The 25,578-nt window shown below is 36.2% G+C and overlaps 1 protein-coding gene across 2 annotated transcripts in view; it reads left to right on the forward strand.

The window, feature by feature from the left end:
• Nucleotides 1-24,992, forward strand: part of LOC121427394 (segment polarity protein dishevelled homolog DVL-3-like) — a 43,035-nt gene extending 18,043 nt beyond the window's left edge. The window contains exons 5-6 of one of the 2 annotated variants that reach the window (XM_041623762.1): nucleotides 22,534-22,569; nucleotides 24,946-24,992. In XM_041623762.1, coding sequence (XP_041479696.1) covers nucleotides 22,534-22,569; nucleotides 24,946-24,977 — 68 coding nt within the window. In that variant the 3' untranslated portion in view covers nucleotides 24,978-24,992. Of the gene's footprint in view, nucleotides 1-22,533; nucleotides 23,353-24,945 lie in introns of those variants that run through there. The other variant, XM_041623761.1, reaches the window with a different exon arrangement.
• Nucleotides 24,993-25,578: the final 586 nt, after the last annotated feature.

The raw sequence follows: 25,578 nt of genomic DNA on the forward strand, positions 1-25,578 counted from the left end.
CAAAAGGGCATTTATTCATTTGGAATCCTTCCCTTCTTAGCACTTTATTTAAATCAAATGATGAACACTTTTTTTTTGCTTGCCCCCCCTTTTTCTTTTTTTTTTTTAGATATTTGTTTGCCCCTTAAACTTGTCTCTCTTTCATAAATGTCTTTGGCATGAATTGTTTGATTTTTTCTTGACTATAATAGTAATCTTAAAATAATTTGTCTTTTGAATTTAAAATGTATTGAGATAAACCACTCCAGCCAGTTCAATGAAGAGATTGAAAAAGCACCCCAAAATAAGAAATTTTTACATTTTCGGGGAAATGCAAACAGTAGGCCTACAGTTTGTGGAGAAAAATGTGGGGTTTCTGCTTGTTGCATTAATTAGTTGTGTAAAAGCATATTTTTTTTGTAAAACAATTTTATTTGCATGGTGTATCTCTTTGATATTTGACGCAAAAACCTAGTATTCCCAATAGTATTTCCACAGCACAACCCTGTAATACTAATGTATGAAAACTTGGGTATTCCATGGAAAAATTTATTATACCCTTGTTTAAAAAAAAACTCTTCTTTCCCCTGCATTGTAGCATTGTAGACTCTGCAATACAAAAGAAACTATTCTCAAGTGGGTTGAGAAAGCAAGATGATCAAATGCAGAGAATATTGAGAGCTTTGGCATTTGACATTTGGACAAATCAGTTTGCATGAATGCTATCAAGCGCAAGTACATAGATCTTCAAACTGAAAGGAGGAAATAAGTATGCAGTCAATGCTTGAAAGAAAAGGCTGAAGGAAAATATCTGGAGAATGCATAAGAAAAGTGCAATATGAGTGTGCCTACCCTGGAGACGGGTTTATTCTCCAGAATTATCTTTCCATTTGCGACATCCCTGGCCCTGGTTCTTAAAAATCAAGATTCCTAATAGGAGTGGATTGAGGTTTCTTATCGGAAACGGGGGGAGCGCTCTGTCCGTGATATTCATTCTAGCAGATACTTCTTCACAGGGCCTATTCTCTGAGCACTGACTCAGTCATTTGATGCCCATCCATCTTTTATATCATTTCCCTTGAAATTTGCATTCTATAGTTTTTCTTTCATTTTTTATCATCAGTCCGATCCTTTTCACTGTCTATTTTAGTGCTTGATTTTTTCTAGTTTCTTTCCATATTTTCTTTCTCTATATGTCTGTCTTTCTTTTGTTCTTCTTCCTCTCTCTTTTTCCCCGCCCATCTTTCTTTAGGGCCCTGTGACAGAAAGCCTAGTGAATGATTGTAAGGCTGATTTCTGTGATCAATGGCATTGGTCATTGTGTAAAATCAATTGTAAATATCCAGAGTGTAATCAATCTCTAAACTTTGTGTCACCGGAGCTGGGGCATCTATTGCCATTTTATATTTCTCTGTTCCTTGGCAGGTCTCTGTCTTCTTTCTATTTGTTTCATCTTGATCTCTCTCTCTTTCTTGCTCCTGCATTTTCGATTTTGTTCTCTCTTAATTCTCTCTCTTCATAATTTCATAATTCTTCACATTTATCTCTTAATAACCCAAATGTGACCATTTTCAGTTCTCACAATTCCTTCTTTGTTAATGTCATCCTTGACTTTCTTGAAATGTTTTTCCAGGTCATGATCTTCTCTAATTCTTCCAGTGTTACTCCCTTTCCAGCTCTTTTTCTCCCCTCTCTCCTTTCTCCACCGTTCCTCTCTCCTTCTTTTCTTTTTGCCCCCTTTCTTTTACATCCCTCCCCCATACATTCCATCTCAAGTTCTTTTCTTTCTCTTCCATCTCTACATTAAGAGCCCATTTGCCTCTCCATCTCGCTCTTCCACCGCCGGTTCGGAAATCTTGCCCCAGGTCGCCACGTCTGTAGCAATTTTTGCCCAAATGAATAAGAAATGGTCGAAATTCAACCCGGCGGTGTTTTGTAATGCGGTCGTTTGTTGTCGGGGCATAAGTCCCCACGTGCATGTTTGCATGTAGGAGAGGGGAGAAGACAAGCTGGGATAACGGTAATGCATTTGTACAGGTTGCAGATGGGGTATTGGTATTTAAACGGTTTTGCGCCATGCACGGCAGTGATGCGAGGAGAGATAGAGAGAGAGAGATGCAGTATGCTTTTATCCAGAAGACTTCCGACAATAGTGACTCATTGGGATGTAGTCTTTACTTCAATACTCCAACCTGTATCATTTGACAAAATTATATTGAATATTGACTAGGGTTTAATGTCATATAATTATGAGTAAACACACTTAACATTGAATAGAAGTATGAACTTTGTTTTTAATAATACCCATATTTGGGTTTTTAATGGCATAAAATTAGGATCTCACCTCTACTTGTCTGCCCAGTCAAAGACTATGCGATGTATGCTTTAGTCATGAGTTTGTGTGTGTGTGTGCATAGAAGGCGAGTCTATCCCTCTGTTTCCTAATATATGCGCAATATTGCTGATTTAGTCATTATCCTGAAATTGGTTTTTTACTTGAGAGTAGCTGGATTATCATTTGATGAATCTGCCTTTTATCCATTTTGCGATATATTGAAGATGTTAGATAAGGATGTGGTTGCAATGCAAATGGAAAAGGCAAGTGCAGAGTAAATAATGTTTATTTAAAAGTTATTAGATTTGAAAGTATGATGTACATTCATTAGTCCAAATACAGACATTGAAGAAAGAAATGCAATTGCGAAAGATACTGTAATGTTACTTTAAACTTAAAGTCTAGATTTGAAGAAAAAAAAACCAATGAAGCAGATTATCAATGTTATGATGTTTTGAGAATATGAATTGCATCAAAATTATTGGAATGAACCTTGTGATATGCATTCGGTTTGTAGAAAAGACTGGTTAAGCTGGGTGATATTGTTTTATGCTGGACAACTTAAAGGGGAAGTACACCCTGACAAAATGTTTATGGTGAAAATAGCAGAAAAAATAAAAAGATATTGCCGAAGGTTTTAGAAAAATCTATAAAAAATGAAAAAGTTATTAGAATTTTAATCATTTGATTTGTGACATCATATGCAAGCAGCTTTTCTACATATCGGATGGTAAATACATTTTATATTACATATTATGGGGCAGCTGCTTGTTTATGACTTCACAAATAAACAACTTGAAATTCTAATAACTCTCAATCTTCAATGGATTATCCTCAAACCCTCACCAATATTTTTATTATTTTTCTGCTATTTTTACAACAAACTTTTCTTCAGGGCGAAGGTCTACCTTTACATACATGTAGGAATTCTTGATTACCTGGGTGGCTTGAACACTGCTTTTGTTTTTGAGTCCCATTTAATTTTGGAAAGGTCATTGAATGTCAAATATGGCATCTTCCTTTGAACCGGAGCTGCGTTCAAAATCAAATGAAGAAATACGGCAGAAGGAAAAAAATTCGGTATAGAAAGGGGAGTGGGCTTCAATTTGATGATTGAAAAGCTCCGTTGCTCAGGTGTGTTTCATCATTGTAATGAAGCTAAAGAATAGATCCCATCCATTTCTTGAAGAATACGGATTGTGGAAAAGGTGATGCATTCAGACCCCATTCACACTTAAATGTCAGGAGTGTTTCATGAAAAGATTTACCAGTGATTTTCATTGACTGATGTTACAAGCTACTGCAAATCCTTGCATCTGATTGGATGAGGGAAAATCAGTCCAACATTACTGTCTGTGCCCTTCACACCTGTTTGATCTGAAAAAATACTGAGCATTTCCTGATTATGAAATCTCCACCTTGATTGGATGTATGGAATTTTTCCAGTGTGAAAGCATATTGTTTGTTATGTTTGTGTTTGTAATATGATACAGTAATTGAATTGTTGATTGTACTAGCCTCAGAAGTAATAAGAAAATCAAAGTTAAAATGAAAACACAGAAAAACAGAAAGTTAGAGCAGTATCGAAAATCCTTTTAAATCCATCTTTGAGATTGTTTTCTTTTTTGGTGAGAATAGGGCACAGGTACCAATGGCAGGCTTGATTAAATGACAGCTACGCATGCATTGCCATATCCCAATTACACGAACCGGTAGGTGTGGATGTGACGCCCAGGGAGGCTACGCTTCCACCGTCTTCGCTCGACCTTGCAATCGCGCACCTTTGCCCATAACACGAGCATTGGCATTCCAAGGGGAAGAAAATGACAAATATCATTGATGGGGGCAAAAATGATTTTAAAAGGGTTAAGGATTTTTTTGGGCGGAGCAATCTTCATGTAATCTTGTAGAGCATGTACTCGTGCGAGTTATGTTGTTAATGGGATTTGCAGCCCGAAGAGAATCCTCAATCAAATTATGTACTTCTACATAATTTTCTTTTCATATGAATGATATTTTTTAACAAGGGGGGGGGGTATTGGCCCCTCTAGCCCCGAATGGGAAGAGCATGGAATTTTATCGTCTTGAGTTTTATCAAGCAATTTATCACATGTTTCCCTTTAACGATTTGCTGTCTGATTATCTCAAATTCTCATTCACCTATTCAGTGTTGAAGAAACCCAAATCATTGATTCTCCTATAGTTTGATATAAAAAAGGGGGCATTCCATTTTTGAAAGTTTAGTATCTTCAATGAAATACGAGATCCTATAGTATCTGTCTATACAATGTATGTATTTTTCCTGACCCTAGTAATTATCAATCATCATCATCATCCCAGAATGGCAAAATAATTTAGGAGCACTATTCACCTTGATAACCATTAGGGAGATGATTAGGGGAAAATTGATTGGTTCTTTATAGCGGCACTTCAAACGGCAACATTTAGAAATAAAAATTTATGAAAAAGTGGGGTACTTGACCTATGGTTGGAAACATAATCCTGTAGCTATTCAAACTTCCCAAGTAAGGTGAGACGAACTGGGAAAATCATACTTGAGTGGAATTCTGGCAGGTACTTCATAGTTATTGCCCCTTGTGACATGTAATGAGTAATAGAATGTTCTTTAAAGACAAGAAATAATGTATGCAGAGCTTGAGAATGGAGAGAGAGAGTTTGGTAGTGCCGATTTGTGGAAATAGTTTGTCTTCTAAAGTTGATTTAATTTGGTTTGTATGTGATAAATTTTACCCCTAATTAATCTGGAATTTTTTTTTTAATATATTTTTTTTTATTTGGAGCAGTATACATATACAGTGATTGAGTAAAATTATGTCACGCTTCCATACATTGCCTTTATCAGTTTGAAGGTTTTTTCTGTCTTGATGGTTTTAGTGTGAAATGAAAAAGAATAATAATAATAAAATGCTAGTTTATGGAAACCCTCATGAAGTTTACAAAGATAAAAGAGAACTCCATACTATGTTTTTTGCTGTTTCTCTTTGATATTCAAAGTTACAGAGGGGGAAAACCAATTTAATTATGGGGCCTAAGTTTTTAGGCTAAAAAGTAGTGAAAAACAAAAGTGAAAAGAAAAAATAAAGAATTGGAAATTTCTTTATGATGGACTTTAAAATGTTTATCCAATTGGTCAGGTTGATTAATCTCCATTCGTCTTACAAACTGTTTTCTTTTAAGTTTTAACCAACAGTAGGTTCATACATGTATATTGACCAACCCAATATTTTTCACTGAGAGTGAAGGAATGATATTGTATAAAAAACAGAAATATGTTCAATATTTGCTCTCTGTGCCTGTACATATTGTAGGACTACACTTGTCACTAGTTTTCATTCTTTCATCCTTCATTCTTACATTCTTCTCTCGTCACCTATCAACCTTTCCACTCATCTTATTGTATTCTTCCTTGTGACAAAGAAATAGAATTGCCATATTTCTTCTGTGATCGACCGCCTTCCCCTGGGCGCTTGTAATTATGGGTTAGCTTTCTCCTTTTCATGACGCATCAAGCATCCGCAAAAATCTAATGTACCCATTCTATTTTTTGTGTTGATATATTCTGTTGCTTTCAGATATATAACTCTGGTCTTTGTATTCAGACTTTATCACTCTATCATTCTGTATGAAATCAGTATTTTTATATCCAGGGACATGTAAACAGTTGAAGAAATGGAATGCAACTTTAAAATCAGAAGAAACTTGAATGTCGGCCAATCAGAAGTGTACATTTTGAAAGCTGTGTTTGATGCTTAGAGTGTTTTTTTTTAAACAAAACTTTTGCTGCAATAGACCACAGACATCTTTGAAAGCCCTTTGAAAGGTTTAACTACTCCCCTCCCCAATTGCCCATAATAAGACAGAAGTGTCAGCAATTTTTATTTTACTGCTTTTGAACTGTTTCAAATCATTCCAATTACCTGTAAATATTGTGATTATATGTGATTTTGAATACCAATAAAACACATAATTAAAAAAAAAAGACGGAATTGCCTTATTTTAGCAGACAGTTGTCTTTTTTTTGTGATGCTGGTTTGCAAAATAAATAAACTTAGAGTTTTTAAGACCCTTGAAAATTGAGGAATAAAAAAGAAGCATCGTAACATTGAATGATTGAATAGCATTATGCAGGCCTGCATTATGCCAACATTGTTGAGGAATCGACAATATACTGTAAATTGTGCCTCTTAATTTACTAAAATGAATCATAGAAAGAAGCCTGAGTCTGTTGAATAAGACTAAATGCCTATACACCACTTGTAATCCTGAAAAAAGAGTAATATTTTGTAATATTTTCTACCTACACGTACTTGTACTTTTGATGCCAAACTATAGTGCATTGGTATTTAAAGCATTTATAACAAGATATCCAGGGAATAAATTTTTCCATGCATGTGAAAAAAACACTGTAGACCTACCGAAAGTGTGACTGAAAAATTCATAACAATAAATCAAAAGGAAGGAAGAGAAGGTAGTGGGAATTCATGCAAGAGAAAATACCTTGCATCAAGTCTTTGGTAATTGTCATATTTTTAATCAGTTGGGAATAAGATCTTATTATCAAAGATGCGATTACGGTACACAGATCATACAACAGTGGAGTGGTACAAAATATGGTGACCCCGTCACCCCAATGCAGTATTTTTATTGCTGTTTAATTTCTGTATAAGCCTGCTCTTCAAATTGTACCTTGTCATTGCCGATCTTGTTATCTTATCTTGCACTTGAGTTTGTGGAACAGCGACATGGATGATGAATACTGAAAGGGCATTAATAGACCTTATTGGAAGCAAAAAAATTGAACTGATGAATTATAAACCAATTGAAAGTTTAGAAGCTACATGTACATGAAATACAACAAAGTCAGCTTCATGCATTTTACAGCTTATCAAGAAATGTTCCAATTCGCTATGTTCAGGAAAGAAGATATTACGTTTTATCGTCATTTGGTGTCATGGCTGGTGTTGTTTTTGTATTGATGCAACGCCAACACCAGATTTCAACACCGTACTTGAAATCGCACATTGTAATAAATGTGAATGTGAGATTATTCAGGTATGTATGGGGGAACAAACTTGTGCTGATTAAAAATGAAATCTAAATTTAAATCTCCTGTATTTGTTTATGAATATGCTTTTTAAAATCTACCCTGTGTTACTGAAAATGGTACTGCCCAGACAGTAGCCTGATACTGAAAATGTGACTATAACCCATTTACCCTGAGGGGTGTCACAAAATATGGAGCAAGAATGGAACCCAGCTTGACACAAGATGGTTGCCTACTGATGGCTGTTCCATTCGTTGTCTTCACCCCTTATGTGGATTGGGGGAAGGCATAAAGGCATACATGTGGGTCCTGGGGTTGTTCATCTTTGCTTTGCATAACATACAGGGTATGTTCAACATACATGTAGTTGGTGTGCCCCTTTTCTAGATTTCTTCTGGTATTGGTAGAACTATTCTTATAGAATCATAGTTTTTTAGGCTTTTTTAAAACAGAACAAAGGGCTATTATTTGTGTCACTCTCCCTTCATGTATTTCTTAGTAAGTTTTGAATATCTTCTGAACATATTTGTAATTTGGGGTAGATTAAGATGATCATGTGCATATTCATAATTCATCATTGACAATTCAAGTTTCTTTTGTAGATATAACCACTCTGGTCAGTTGCATTACGGTCAGTCGCAGTGCACTTCGTGCGGCACCACAAATTTGACATTTAATAACCCTTCCTGCAACTTTTATTTGGAAATTTTCTTTTAATATGATGTCAAATGATGGCCTTTAGATTATCCAAACGAATTTTTTTCAAAACAAAACATTAGTTTTTCTGTTAAATTGAAATTAAGTAAAAAAAAAAACATATGTAGTCCCATGTATATAATTTTTTTGTATGGTTCAGTTTATCCTTTAAGAAGATGAGTGAAGAAAAATTGTGGCTAATTTTGTTCCCCCTTTGTATTTTTGATAGACAATTTTGATTCAGATTTGAAATAGAGCCAATATGAAGTTTTGGAAAATGCCCACTTTTGCTTGGAATCGCCTACATACTATTTTTCAAAGTCCTACCTAAGTAGCAGTGATGTATGTTTCAACTTGCATGTATTTGCTATGACTATGTTTTGTGTAATAAACCATCTTGAAACAGTGAATGAGGTACATGTACCTGTTATAAAATTCTTATCTGTAGGCATGTAGACCCAAGATATTTCATTTAATGATTCATTAACTAATAAGGATCATTACATATTGCATTATTAATTTCATTGATATTCGCTGGTTCATTGTCAAGGTTAATGTGTGCTTTCTGGACCCAGTATCAAAGCTTAGCAATCAATGAGATTTTATGATTTGTTGCATTGGTCATTATGTGCAATCAATATACAAATTAGCTCTGCGATCAGTCACTGGATTTTGTGAATCAGGACCCTATGTGTTCATGGTTTAGGAATTGCTCTTTATCAGGACAGTGGATAGAGAACAGATTGCGTATTTTAATCAAGGAATATGGCAAGCGAACAGGAGGAAACATCCAAGCAATTTCGCATGACTGCACATGATGGAAGATTGTATGGCAGGAATGATGAATTGTGAGTCAGCATGTTCATGTCAGGTTTGGGGAATTAGCAGTGGTGGGAACAAGAGAGGGAAGGGAGTGAGAGACAGAGATGGAGAGACATGAAAAGACAGGGAGAGAGAGTGAGGGAGGGGGTGGAGAGAGGGGAGGGGGAGGATGGGGGGATGCAGAGAGAAAGAGACAGAGTAGGAGGGGGCACAGAGCGAAAACAAGAGGGGAAAGAGAAAAAGATAGAAGGGGAGGGGGATTTGCAAGGAAAGGAGAGGGGTGCAAAGAGAAGACAAAGAGAGGAGAAAGCTTGAAAAAGCAATAAATGCAGTAATAATTATGAGGGGGATTCTAAAAGAGAAAGAGAAAGCATTATAGTCTTGAATGCTTTTGTTGAGCTGACATCACACCACAAAGGGAGATGAACATCGATGATCAATGCTCTGTGAATAGCGCAAGGTGTGAAACATGCATTAGCCGCTTGAGATAAATCCATCATGGCCACCAAACATTACCAGGTTGTTTATATGTAGTACTATGTAGTCTGCTGGTACACATCCTTGTCTGTTATTCAATATACATGTACTGCTGAAAGAATAGGCCTTTATCTATACTTTCAGTCCCTCGCACCATGGACCTACTACATGGACCTACTAAAGAGGTCCATGCTCACACCCATGCGTGTACATAGGCTTGGGAGAATGATCATAGTGATAGATTTTAAGAGTTACGCTTGGTTCAAGACTAAATGGCATTGCTTTTAAATTTCTTGTCAAGTGCCTGCATCTGTAGACTAGTTGTCATATGACCAGCTCACCCTGGGTGCCCCCATACTCATGTTTAATCTACATGAGGAGTTAAATGCTCTCTCGCAAAATAATGTTTGGATAGTCACTCAGGGCGCTGAAAAGAAAATTGTCTTCTTTTTCAATCCTCATGGTCTAATAAAAGTCTGTCCATCAACAATGTACGGTGTTGTATTTTGTCTGCGTCTGCTGAAATGCTCTTGTATGCCAAATTGATTGATAGACGAGTTTGGTTAGAATTCAAATACCTTTATGTAAATGTTAGAAGAATTATGATGTAAATTTTGGCACATTTACACCTGTCTGAAGAAAATACTCACCAAATTATGAAGGCTTCAAAATTTTGATATTAATGTAGGCCTACTGTACTTATTTCATGCATCCGTTAAAGCACTGTATAAATGTATATTATTATCATTCACAAGGCCTGGAGCCAAAAATTTGTGTCTAGATTCATGTCATCTTTTCACAAGCTGATCTTGGCATTTCATGCATAAGTTTGTTTTTATTATTATCTGACTTGTATAAACCTGTAATTGTACCTTGTGAATCAGTTTTGAGTACCCAATAAAAATATGAATAAATAAATAAAATGTCATTGGCACTTAAAAAGTTGGTGTCAAGTCCACTTTGCTATTCCCCTTGTGCTAGTGCGGGACTCAGGCCATTTGCAAACCACAGAAAAAAGGGTGGGCTACATGTATGATTAAGATAGAGGAGACCAATTATCTGGCTTTAGAAAATTTGATGTTAGACTGTAAACTTACACACAGGCCCTATGCATTATGTTGAACCATCTCTTGATTTCAGATGTGCATTGTATTGTGATAGTGCAAGAGTCATTGAAAATAATTATTCAATTTAATACTCTGTTTTGAAGCAGTAGGCTGTTATTAGGTGGTTTCAAACCGCCTCGATCACAAGAATCCCCGTTAAATTACGAGAACTTTTTAAGGCTAAAAAATACCCGTTAATTATTCCTGCATTCACACCGCCCCGAAACACATCCTTCGGGATAAGTTCCCGAAGTTACGAGCATGCGCAGTGTGGTCTGATAAGCAGGCAAGGCGGGAGATTCAAAATCACTAGCCCAGCAGCCACCCACGCCGCCGCGCCCAACGACACGCTGGGATAAAAGTTCCCGTAATTTGCTTTCACATCGCCAAAATACCTGCGACCTTGGAAAAATCCCCACGAAAGTTCTCGTAATTTCGCCAAGTACCTACTATTTAGCGGGTATTTTCTTTCGGGGAAATTACGCGTAGTTTGCTTTCACATTACCAAAATACCTGGTATTTTCTGATCGGGGTAAATTTCCCGATCAGAGAATACCTGGAACTGGCGAACTTCGAGGCGGTCTGAAACCGCCTATTGTTTGCTTTGAGCAATGTATAATGCTTGATACTTTGGTTATGAGTACTTTGCAAGGAATGTTCCTCTAAATACTTGAGATATCATAAATATGCTTATACCTTACAGCTGACCTGGAGGTCATGACCTTTTGAGGTCAAGTTAGAGATACCTAACAGTCTGTCTCACTTGTGTGTCTGTTTCAGTTGTCCAGGAAGGGTTGTTGTTGTTTTTTTGCACGTAAGGTTCTTCTTTAGGTCTACAAATTTTTGTTTTGTTAATAGGGCATTCACATATCAGTTTCTTGGGAGTGCAAAGAGTTAATTGTTTTCAAAGAGATCTCTGTTTCATTTAGTAATCATAATTCTGTGCTCAACTATTTCCAAATTAGAATGTGTGACTTAAGCTGAAATTTTTGAGGCAATACAGCATGAACGTAGTCAGTACTGTACATTGTAAATCAATTTACAGTTTTGACACCAAGAACAGAAAATCAATATTTTATTCATAGTTATCTGTCCATCCATCCGTCCGTCCGTCCGTCCACCCACCCACCCACCCATTCATCGACCATCTATCTATCTATTCTTTGTTTTATTTTTATTCATTTATTTATTGTTACTTTTGTCATCATTATTATTATTTTTTTTTGGGGGGGCCTCCTAAAACTGCAATATTAGTTAAGCTTTATTTGCAGTGAATTGTGATTTTCCGTGGCACTTTTGAGAATTTGTGGGTGTAATCACCTTCAGCCCTCCCCATGCTATTTTCCTCCTGATTGACACCTACATTACGACCATACAGTTTTCCATAATGTCAGGAACAGTGTATTTGAGTGATGTTTTCCTATGCATGGTGGGTCTGTAGACAATGATGATGATCACCCACCTGAACCCTACTATACCCCCTAATTGCACTCAAGGGAAACCATTATAGACAGCTCTGGTTCATCCAGCAATCAGAGACACCGTTCTCACTACCTTCCTAAAAATAGTTCACTGGAAACTAGTTCAGTGGAAACTAGATTAAGGCCAAGTAAAAAAAGATAGTAGTTGATCGTCCGGGTTTTTTGAGAGCGGTGATGAGGGAGGTCCTTGCTATTTGCTATCTTACTATTTTTTTTAAGAACACGGAGGCATTTTCTCGGTCTGATTTTTGACATCAGTGATGAGGGAGGTCCTTACTATTTACTATTTTTTTTGATATTTTTTATTCAAATGATTGTCAGGCCATGTCAAGCTCGAATTATGTGATGGATGTATGCTCAATAGTAATAATAAATGATTAGAAACATATATATACATATTATTATATATGTATAAATATCTACGATTGATTGGAAATCTATGGAAAATAAAATCTATTGATGTATTATTACTGATGTATACTGGTACTGTATTGTTGTCAAACAGAATGTTCATGTCAAGTGAATAATTTAAACATTTTAATTTATGTAAGGGTAAAAAAAAATGCATGGGGGGTCTTTTTTATTGTCATGGAGTCTTGTTCAATTTTCCAGAGCCAATCTCATTTTTAGCTCTGGGTATGGTTTCGCATCGCAGGTTCCGGGTGCTTGATCGTGTACATAATGTTTAATACTACTGCTCAATTTTTATTCATTTTTAAAATTGATATTGAATATTAAATCCCTCATTGAATATTCGATGCATTGCCTCCTGACATTAGAAATCTCGAAGGAAAATTCAATGCATTTCACAAATTCACATGTTACGCCAGCACAGTCAATCACATCATCCTAGCACACATGCAGTTCACCCAACAGAGTCACAAGCACACAATCACCGTAACACACGTCGAAGTACAGGCGCAATCACTCACCAAAAAAACCCGCTGAAATACAAATTACGTCATTAGAATTGATTTATCTGCGCCATATTTCAAGAGCATGCGACGGAATAGTTCAGATTCAGTAAGCAGGGTCCCCGAAAATGCACTAAAAATGAAGAAATCCGCGATCTTTTCCGAGTTTGCAAACTTTATTTCCTCGCTAATTTATGATGGTATCTTCAAAATCCAATAAAAAAACAAATCAGAATTTTTTTCTTTCTTGCAATTACGGCGATATCGGACTTTGCAATTGTTTTTGAAGTTGCGAGAGAGATCCCAGAGTAATCTTGTGAATTTTTTCATTATTCAGCAGCCATAAAAATAGTTAATAACAAGAAAATTGATGCTGCAATTAAAAAGGGAAGATGGCGAGGACGAGAAACAACACAATTTTTTTTTTTTTTTTTTTTTTTTTTTTTTTTTTTTTAGAAAATAGTAAATAGCAAAAATTTTCATGCGGCGGCCAAAAGTGATGCGCGCGAGGACGATCAACTACTTTCTTATTTTACTTGGCCTAACATGTAATGAGAACAGTTGAAGCGGTCTTGGCAGCGATCTTCCAAACTGGTTCAGGAAACCACCTCGAGATGTAGTTTTGAAGATCGCTTTGCCTCGTTAAAGAGAAATACCAGTAGTTGCAGTAAACACTGATTTCATGAGAAAGTCTGTAAAACCAGGCTTAATTGTCACTATATCATCGAGGATCTAGATCTGGTACAGTTACATAAACTGAACCTTGTGAAATCCTGAAATCTACGCTGAAAAACGTTCACACTGAAGATCACCAACACAGATAGGCACACGTGGGACAGTGTATAATTATTGCTGGAATAAAGACCCGACGGAAGTGACCGAATCCGTGCTTATTTTGCTTATTTCTCAGCAATTACACAATTTCTTCCAGAATCCTTTGGCACATACTTTTTATTCATACAAACAGACACTTGGGTGGTCATTATATTAGATTCTGTAAAAAGTCATTTTGAGATCGTTACCAAAACTGGAATTTGTCTGTAAACTGGTTTTAGCGTAGGTGAGGACACAACAGTTTTTGGGAAACTAGATGAACATGTAATGAGAACGGTTGAAGCGATCTTTCAAACCGGTTCAGGAAACCACCTCGCGATGTAGTTTTGACGATCGCTTTGCTTCGTTAAACTGGTTTTAGCATAAGTGAGGACACAACCGTTCTTTGGGAAGCGATCTTCGCACATTTCGAGTGCACTACTCCACACACTGTATGTCGAATGCCTGCGCTGCGGTTTCAAATTTTGCGCGAAACGTGTCACCCCACTGAGAGTGTTTCTATAGCAACAAGATCGCTTTACTTGAAGTGATTTTGAAAACCACTTTTGGGTGATGAAATGGGAATGCTAGCAAAGCAATCTTCCATATCGGTTTCCTAAACCGGTTTCCAGTAAACCAGTCTTAGAAAGTTTAATGAGATGTGACCGATGTCACATACTCAGTCACCAATGGCCCTATTAAATCACCCTCTAATTTTGTTCTGTACAGGTACATGTATGTGAAAGTTAGGCTAGTCACCAACTCACCATTAGACCTTTTTAATTGGTTCCACTTCATTTGCTCCTGCATTAAGTGTTCTGCTTTAATAAGTTCCACACACTAATTGAATGACCAATTACCACCCTGGATTTAACGCTATTCCTCACCGTAAACCGCATCTTAAACATATCACAAAACCAAACTGCAACCCTAACCATAGACAAAATAAAGCTCAGAGTAATTGACGCAGGAGCAATTTTCATGTCACGTTTTATTTAACTTCTAGTTCTTGTATGGCAAATTCAAGCTCTGGCTAGACACAATTAGCCTTTTGAATCATAACAAGTTGCATTCGATCTTGATCTTATTGGGCAGGTTTTGCCTGCCCTAGCATCCTATAATGATGAGTGTAGGTAATTCAACACTTAAACCCCCATGTCCACTCCTGAATCATTCTGAGCAGGACAGATCAACATCTCAAGTCCAAGATTGTTAAGGCCAATGGGAACAGTTCCTCATTAGCCATGTACAAATAACCCACTTTCAGACAACTCCACTGGTCAAGTTGTGGGGCTAAATCGTGTTAGTGAATTATTGAATTTACTCTCCCGGTGATTAGTGATTAATATCCCACAGACTCCCCTTTGGTGACAAAGATGGATGGTGCGATAGCAAATTTGTCGACCTTGTTTTTATTATTCATCAGTCTGTGAAGAGATGATGTAATTTGCATGGGTTTTCCATATTACATGAACTCGATTGTGGAATGATGGTTTGTATTAAGCTATTTGTATCATGTATTGTTATGGTATTTTATTTTTAAAAATCCCAATATATCAAATCAGCAATATCAAACTGAATGCTGCACGTTGGTATAATACTACATGTAGGTCTTGGTGGTGTTACCCACAGGCAAAATTTCCATTCTTCACTTTAAAAAGTAAAAACCCAAGATTATTTATTCATTTAATTGGTAATGATGGAGAGATAGGCCTCTGTTTTCATATTGTCAGAGGCTGTTACATATTTCAGAGAGCTGATGATTTCTCTATTGCTACAATACATGTTGGATCCATTGTGAATTCTAGGTCTACAAGGAGAATCTGTTGACTGTTCAGCCTAGGGACTGTTTCATGGAGCATCTTGCCAGTGAATTTTGACTGACCAGTGTGCTCTCAGCCAATCAGATGCAAGCATTTCAGTAACTTGTAACAAATAGTACATGAAAAATCACTGACTGTTTGTTGCATGAAATGCTCTCCTGTTGACAGAGTGAGTCTACTCTGTATTCAAGTCTGAGATGGGACTCACGTGGTCTCATGTTTTCCTAACGAGAGACTGCAAATAGTAACAATGAATTGTGGGGCACATTTCGTATTGACATTACAATTTGAAATTGTCTGAGATGGCAAAGTGTATGGGTAATGGTGTTTTAATGTCCATTTGGTCATGCGATTGGCAGCGCCTGTTTTGATTTTGGACCCTTTCACATCATTTCTTAAAACCGTTCCAGTTTTATTTGGATGTATGTATACATATAGGTCTATAGATGCTTAATGAATATAGAAGCCTCTTCATAATTCCCTTGCAAATACATGCATTGTAGATTACTACTGTACATGTTTGTTTTTGATATACCTGTAGGAATAACATTTATCCATGCTACAAATGAAATACTACTTGTTCGTATGATTATTTGGATAAGTGATAGGACCTTTTGAATATATAAGGCATGAAAGTTTCCTATAATTTCTGTATGGTGAACAAACATGGTCAGACATTTCAAGAATATTCTGCCCTTTTTTATCATTTCTATATTCTTCTGAGTTATAGACATCGAAATAAAAACTGTCAAGAGTGAAATGGGCATAAAAGTTTGAGAGACTTTTATTTTTCGTTCTCATCTTTCTGATATGTGCAATCACTAAAATTGTTGGAGAGAAATTTGAAGGACCTTTTTATAATGAAGCATGATAATAACAATACAAATATACATCATGTAGGCCTATGTAGTACATACATGTACTAGTAAATCATGTAGTCAATGTGGATATGTTGCTTCCAGTTGAGTCAGTCTGTTTATATTGTGCTCTGTTTTTTATTTGCTTGTTGAGAAATACCATAGACAGTCTATCCTCTCCAACCCTCTTTGCCCCTTGTGGGGTGTTAATGTGCTTCCCACTGCATGCACCAAGGGACCCATGAATAACAACATAACACTCCAGACATCTGAACATCAGAACCTCTCCTCCATGCAGAAATCTCAATTCAGTCCCACACATTCCTTTTCGATGAGGGGGAACTCGTTCAGTAGCAGCTCAAATCTATTCCCGACCACTATAATAAAGAATGGGGTCGAGAATAGCGCAGCCTATTGTGCCCGTCACAAGAGCCGGTCCAAGTAAACCCCATTGGCGGACAATAGCGAAGGGGCTGAGGATGTACTGTAGAGGGGAGCAATCTCTGATTGATAGGGTACAACAATGGTTCGGCCACCAAGGGGGGCATTGGGGAAACCATTAGCACTTGAAATAAAACTGCCTGTTTCTATGGTTGGGACTAAAGAGTTGGGGGAGGGATTCTTGTTGTGTTATGGTGGGTTTTTTGTTTGATGCTTCATACGAAAAGAAAAACTGGAAATCGGATTTGGGGGAGAGATTTACATTGGAATGGGGGCTGGATAAATGATGATAATGACATAAATAGGGACTGATGATGATTGGAAACAGTTAAGCAGGCCTATCTCATTTTCAAAAGAGTAGATAAAAGACTATCAATGTTTAAAGAGGTGAAAGAAAGTGAGAGAGGGAAAAAAAATATTGTATCTTAAGAAGTCTGAAGTCAGCATGCAAATTTTGCAATATGCTATTTCCCATTCCTACCCCAAAAAAGAAAGAAAATGAATACTGTGTTTTATTTTTGCCGAGTCTGATGTAATAACGAGATGGCGAAAAAAAATGTGAACAAAAAATGAAGAACCCCCCCAAAAATAAGAAAGATGGGTACATTATTCAATTATACGTGACTGGTTCATTTAATCATAAAAACGTGTGCTTTTCTTCTAGCGAAAGCAGATAAAGATGATTCCATAGGCTGTTGAAGCAGATGGATCGACAGAAGCTCGATCAACGATTGACAAAGTCCAGGCAGGGCGTACACAAAACATCCACTGTGGTCATACTATAACAATTCCCTGCTAGTAGACCTGTGGATATTCAGAAAAAGGAATTTAGCATGTTGATGCAATTGCTCTCCTGGATGTAAAGTTGGCCTATAAATAAAAACCCAGACGCAGAGATTACCCCGAAAGTACAGGCCGAATTACATTTCAACATGAGATAATACATTGGGGATGATCGGGAACTATCCCTGCAATGGAAACTCTAATAATTACATAGCTGAAGGGGGATGCCACCCGTAAACAAGTCAGAAGCTGGGTTGCCCCGCCGTTTGTTGGATATTTTGGCTAGTTGAAATGTCATGTACACTGTTTCTTAATTATAAACTAGTAATTTATAATGATTGAATTTCTTTCATGAACTTTGATAAAATTACATTTACTTGATAATAGTCTGATGAGGAGTTATCGTGAGAGAGAGAATAAAAAATGAAGAAATATCATGGGTGAAATATAAATTCTTAAGGAAAATTGAGTATATCTGTGGCACATGCTCACTCATCACTGCCTTTTACTGTTATTAAATGTAGTCAGTGTCAAACAATAGAAAAATGAAACTGTATACTCTGAGGTTACTTATTCAAATTCAAGCAATCAACCTAATGTTTAGGTGAACTTGTAAAGTTTCATCTGTAGAAATGTAGATGTTTACCCCCCCCTTCCACATCTTTGGGAGACTTACATTTTCTAGTCATATGACCGATTTTGTGGACAAATCAGATTATGATCACATTCTTTTATGTTTGGGGTTTTTCAAATAAAAAATAAGAATTTGTTCAGCTTTTTCAAGTTAAATGCTATGCTGCAATTGAATGAAACGGCCCTGTCTCTCAAAGTTCATGTGATGCATGACTTGCAAGTTAATGAAAAGGAATGAATTTAAAGGTCAAGTCCACCCCAGAGAAATGTTGATTTGAATAAATAGAGAAAAATCAAACTAACATAATGCTGAAAATTTCATCAAAATCGGATGTAAAATAAGAAAGTTATGACATTTTAAAGTTTCGCTTATTTTTCACAAAACAGTGATGTGCACAACTCAGTGACATGCAAATGAGACGATGATGTCCCTCACTATTTCTTTTGTTCTTTATTGTTTGAATTATCCAATATTTCATTTTTTACAGATTTGACAATAAGGACCAACTTGACTGAACAATAGTATTAAACAATGCCAATTCCAGATATTTAGGGAGAAATGAATCGTTTTACTTGACAATGAGGATAAAATTAAAATATTTCATATTTTATATAATAAAATACAAAAGAAATAGTGAGTGGATGACGTCATCAGTCTTCTCATTTGCATACCGACCAGGATATATGTTGACATATTAGTAATTAAAACATGTGCAGTGTCTGAGAACTAAGATTTAATGTGAGGCTGTGAGCTTGTTTATGCAGATGCTACCGTGTACACGGTGATGGAATTTAGTACACGTGCACTGACTTGACCGTGCGTGTACACGTGTACACGTGTACCCGAAACGGGCCTAATGCAGATGCTGCTTTTATCGATCAATGTCTGTCTGTTCAAAACCCCATGCATACATTGCCTGATTCATTGTGTTTTATTGACTTATTTTGCACTACGCAATGAATGAGCAGCAATTCTTTTATTCTTTACAATGCCAAGGGCATTATTGTTCTAGTTGTTTTAGCACTCGTTGTGGGAATGATGAAAATAAGTATCATGAGCTTTCAAGTTCTTGAAATATTTATATGGAATATGTTTAAAAAGTGTTACTATCAACACAAGATCTAAACAGAAGTGTAACTTTTAACTGTGTGAGAATTTATCATATGCCCATATTGGCCACAAAAAACAGGAAGAAATGTATTTATTAAATTATCATGCGATAAAACATGTGGAAGAATGGAATTTGGTAAATCTGGTTAGGTAATTTCTGAGAATAGTTTTGAAGTAAATAAAATTTCATTTTCCTTTTGAAACTATTCAATGATGGGCTTAATTTTATATGGAATATGGTTAAAAAGTGTTAGTATCAACACATGATCTGAACAGAAGTTTAACTTTTAAACTGTGTGAGAATTTATCATATGCCAATATTGGCCACAAAGCCTGCATTAAGAAACAGGAAGAATTATAGCAATTATTGAATTATAATATTTTAGAACATGTGGAAGAATGGAATGTGGTAAATCTGGTTAGGTGATTTCTGAGAAATAAATATTGAAATGAAGAAAATAGATGTTGGTGGAATTATCTGATTTCTCAATTAGGAGCTAATGTTCGGTGCAGGTTGGGTAGTATTAGCCTGTGTGGTAGAGCGCTCGTGATCTATGCCCTTTCCATTTTTGTTCTTTCGAATGTATTATTGTATTGTTCTTCCTTGCAGTCATTTTTATCATGACAAAGGTAGTTAGCCTACGGACCACTAATCAAGCAGATAGACCCTATAGAGTAATGTGCAGACAGTGTGTAATGCATTCTAATGGAAGGTTGAATGATAGGGATGTATGGCATAGACTCTAATGTAAACAAATCTCATTGAGTGACAGATTAGTCTCTTTGACCCCAGCATGGCTGAAACTAGACTTTTAGTGACCCACGTTGACCTTTGAGGGAGGGTGGAGGGGGGGTGGCATAGTATCAGAGCGTGGACCCTATGTAGGTCCATGATCAGAGAGAGAGAGAGAACATGAGAGGGTTGGGGGGGGGGGTAGATGGCAGAGTATCAGAGCGTGGACCCTATGTAGGTCCATGATCAGAGCATGAGGGGGGGGGGGGTGAGATGGAGGATGGAAGAAAAAGAAGGGCATATGAATTTTATACATCTCTAGGAATGAAGAAACCATTCATGAATGCTTTGGTGGTGGTGGTGTTGATTTTGTGATGCTGATGATGATAGTAGTGGTGATAGTGATGATGATGACGATGATGATGGCGATGATGATGATGAATATGATGATGGTGGTCAAGAAGGTGGTGGTGGTGGTGATGATGATGATGATGATAGTAATGATAGTCATGGAAATGTTAATGGTAATAATGATGTTGATATTGATTGATGGGAAGTGCATGATGATTGCAGTGGTGATGGAGGTTATGACGTGACTTCAGTAACAAGACGAAGCCTTGTTCTTGAAACATTTTACCCACAAAAAACCTGTAAAGCAGTCAAAATTACATCCTGAACCTACACGTATGCATGCTATGTTAGGTCTGGCATGCTTACGTTCAAATACCCCCTCGGTTTTTGCCCCCATAGCTTCTCGCTAATCTTGATAAAGCTTTCTACCTAAACATAAGCAGCATCTGGGTTCCAGCTGATAAAGTAGTCTTCTCCAAGAATGCTGAAATCACCTTGGTAATATCAAAAGAAAAATTTGTTGGGGGATAAAGACAAGAAATAACGCATTCATTTTGCTCCAACACAACAGTAATACCACAACAACTGCTGTGTGAAGTCTGCCTGTGAAAAAAAAAAATCACAGGAAGACCAGTTGGTATTGTTGGAGAAAAATGAATATCGAATTTCTCACCTTGGTCATGTATGTTAGCCTGGAGGGAAGACTACAACATTTCTGCTTCAATTTGTTCATATATCAATGAGGCTGTTCTCACTACGTTCCTAAAACTAGTTTACTGGAAACTAGCTTAGTGGAAACTAGTTTAACGCGTAGTGAGAACGGTCAAAGCGGTCTTGGAAGCGATCTTCCAAACTAGTTTGGAAAACCATCTCGCGATGTAGTTTTCAAGATCGCTTTGCCTCGTTAAACTGGTTTTAGCGTGAGGATACAACCGTTCTTCGGGAAGCGATCTTTGCACACTTTGAGCGCGCTACTCCACACGACAGGTGTAGAATGCCTATATGCTGCGGTTTGGAATTTCGCGCGAAACGTGTCACCCCACTGAGAGCAACAAGAGCGCTTTACGCGAAGTGATTTTGAAAACCACTTTCGTGTGATCAAGTGGGAACGCTAGCAAAGCGATCTTCCAAAGTGGTTTCCTGAATTGGTTTCCAGTAATCTAGTTTTAGAAAGTATAAGAATGGCCTCAAGGACCCTATTAATATCAGGAATTGTTCATGCTTGTCAAAGTTTTCAAGTAATTCTGGAAATACAAATACATGTATGAATTGATATGTTCTTTTTAATTGCTTGTATGATAAACAAGTCTCAGTAGATAGTATTTTGGGGCTTATAGTACTTAGATTTGAATTTTAAATTTTAATTTTTTAAAGATTTATAGTATTTTAGATTAACATTTATTTGATTTTTGATTTGCCATTTAAAACAACACTTATCTATTTATTTGGCGTACTAGTCAATGTTATATACATGTGTATCCATGGCGACTCTGAAGTATGGGGAATCGCAGATGAAGTCTGTCGTGAAGACTTCATTACACGTCTTTGTCTATGATTGCCTGTACTTCAGAGCCACCATATGAAGAGTACCATTCTTCAAGAATGGTGTATCATATTCAGGGAGTAATTTTGCTTTACAAATTTGAATAGCATTTTTGGTCATAAGAGAAAAGCTCTCAACCAAGTAATATACAGTTCTATGTAAAAATGTGCTATACAAAAGACTTTATGCGTAGCAGTCTTTAAAAGATGTGGAGCAAATTGCGATGTGATACCAGGAAAATTATTCCCTGATATTGTAAAAATAAAATATTTGGCAATTTGTGCAACTGTTTTCAACGTACCTGACTAGTATCTGAGCAGTCAGTTAGATTTCAAGGAACCTGGTGATATGGAGAACACTTCAGGGAAGATTTTCATCAGTTTTTATCTGTGGGTGTATATGATTACAATCCAAAATGAAAAAAAATGAAAATCCAAATGAACTTTGTGTATCATAAATCATCTTGTGAATCCTCCCCAATCAACTCCCTTCATTAATCCCAATCATTAATCTCTCTCCCCCACAAGCCCCCCTATTAATCCATATATCCTTGCCATCCTCCCTCCCTAGGTCACCACCGCATGAGGAGAGACAAGTACAATAACTGTGAGTTTTTATGCTTTGGATTGATTTTGTTTTGTTGTTTTTTACCCTCTTCACTTTTCTCCTCTTCTGTCATTCAGACCCTGTTCATACAGATTCAGGTTCCTGTCTGGACGGGTGAATACCCATCTGTGGATTGGTTCTTTTTGGTCCGGTTCAGATCGGTCCATTTCACCTGGATTAGTATGTCTGTATGAATGGGGTCTAAGCTATTGCGGCACTCACATCCACCTGTTAACTACACATTTCACCTTCCTAGACCTTCATTCATCTGTTACCATAGAAACAGTAGACATCCATCATGCTCACTCATTTCAAGTTGTTCCAAGGAGTGATACATAGTAGATTAATCTCAAATATTAATAATCAACGATTTTCACTTTAGCTTGCAAGCAGCTTTCTGCTTTATTGGTATCTCATCTCTCTATTTTTTCAGTGCACTTTTTCAGATTAAATCGTTTGCAGTGCTTATAGAGGTATATGCCTACATATAACCTTTTTTTATCCTTCACACAAGCATGTAGCATTTTTTTTGCTTTAAGCCTCTTTGTCTTTTAGCTTTGGGTGAATATCTCTCTCTTCTTCATCGGAGCCTATTTATAAAGTGTAGTGGATGTAGATCCCCACTTAGTAACAAGCCTAATATCATAGAAGTTTCTATCACACATATTTGCAGTGTTCATATTTTAGAGTAGTTATTACAAATCGAGACTGAAAGGTTTTTGTTGGGGGGATGCAGATTGATTCTTAAAAGATGTCAATATTTAGATCAATACATGTACATGGGATTTTAAAAATAATAGTTGTATTTAGGTTATCGAACTATTTGACTTGAATATCAAAGCCAATTAAGATGCTGAATCATTTATCGGATTTCTGGGAAAACTTTGACTGTATTCTTCCAGAATAAATTGATAGCCCCACAGAATACTTAAATGCCTGAAAAATGTCTTATCTACATTGTTGACATTCATTTGCATATTACTTTAATTTTTGAAATTACGAAAATGATGAAAATAATAAAAAACTTTATACCCGTTTAGTTACTATGAAGTCCTTCTTGAAGTTATATATGAATATATTTATGATTTTCCTTTGCCTGATAATACTCATGGTTATTCACTCTTAAAAAAGAGGGCACCTCTACAAACTAATTTCTACTCTACAGAATATAATTTCCCCTCTTCCTATTTGCTTGCTGTGTTTCTCAACTTGGCTTTAGGATTTTGAAATGTTTCCCACTGTTTGCTTGTGGGTCATATTAGATAAAACTCTTCCCCCACCTTTGCCTTGGTTTTTCCCATACATAGGCCTATATTATACATATATATTATCACATTTGGATATAGACCTGCACAAGGTAGCGCTAAATAGATACACAGTTGCAACACCATGTAGTTGTCCATATGATCCTTTAGAAATAGCTAGATAGTAACAAAATATATAAGTATATTATACATTGAATTTTTTTGCTGAATGATGTATCTTTTGTAAAAATAAGGTAGAATCCATTGAGCACTTTTATGTATAGGCCTTCCCCATAGGTCAGGAAATGCCTAATATAGAATACACTTAGTATGTATTTTGTTTATTAAATCTGGGCGATTTGTTTTAGTGAATAGTATTAAAGTGATTAAAGTCTGTAATCACTATCAGTTAAAAATGAAAATATAATACTGAATCAGAAATGTCAAAAAGGTTTTTTGATGCATTTCAGCATTATGGATACCTTATCTCGGAGGAGTTTGAGGAAAAACATCTACAGTTGCTGGGGATTGGTTTATGCGGGGGGGGGGGGGGGGTCTGCCGCCCTGGAAATTGGATTGTACAAATACCTAATAGCCCTGATCTACATTGATTTTAACCATGCTAATCAGGCTTTAATATGGTCACTGTAAATCAGTTCATGTCAAATTTGATCTGTGGTGGATTTCACTCATACTTGAAATTTGGTTTTCAAAATGCTGAAATGCAATAAAAAAATAATAAAAAATAAAATAAAAAAAATGTCCCACTTAGGTCCTCTAGTATTACTACTTGAAGAATGCTTTAAAAATATTTGTAGTGATATCCGATCTTTACTTTGTGTGTGCAACATTTTCTTCTCTAGAGTCATATTTCAAAATTTCACCATAAATTCTATTTCTGTCTTAGTAGTACAGTATGTCACCTATTCATGTGATTTATGCGGAGATAAAGTCATTAGCAATGAGTGATATTGTCCTATTAATCAATCATGTATGCTTAATCCATACCTAAGGAATGACACCTCTCAAACAAGCAGCAATGACAGAATAAAATTTACATTTAGATGCACATGGAGATTACATTTTTAATTGTAACATCTTCCGTTTTTTCCTAATTCCTACCATAACAAAGTTGTCCGAAATGTGCACAGTATATGTAAGTAATAGCATTTCTCATTTAGTTACATTTGTATTTTGTTTTTACTGCACAATATAATCCATTCATATTTGTTTTCACTTGGATTTTGTGTTTGCATTTAATAACCATTTTAGTATTATTTTACATTTTATTTTCACTGTTTAATTTTGTTCCAGTCAAAACTGACGGTCCCCTATTGTGCATAGATTTACATAGATTAACACTATCTCCCATATAACGCCCTTTTCCAAAATTAGTCAATGCACTTTGTCATATTATAGTTTTGTACACCCAGAATATCCCAATTTTATGATTGGTAGCTTTGTTTTGTCTGATATATAACTTATTGAAATGAAAATAAACAGATTTGTGTTCAACACAGAGACACAAGCATTCTGCCCCATTTTCTGTATGATTGACTGTCAGGGCTTGGCCACTAGATGGGGCTATTATGCTTAGTGTCAAACTCTTGTGCCAACTTGCTTATGAAATAATTATTACTTACAAAAAGAACCATGTAACACTTTATATTTATAAGCTTACAAGTTAAGTTGTAATTGAAAATGGGAATTTGATTAATGCAGTGTTAAAGTTTCATATTCAGGGCATACATGTAGGAATTTCAAA

The sequence above is a fragment of the Lytechinus variegatus genome, chromosome 14, assembly GCF_018143015.1.
Source record: "Lytechinus variegatus isolate NC3 chromosome 14, Lvar_3.0, whole genome shotgun sequence".
Taxonomy (NCBI): Eukaryota; Metazoa; Echinodermata; class Echinoidea; order Temnopleuroida; family Toxopneustidae; genus Lytechinus; species Lytechinus variegatus.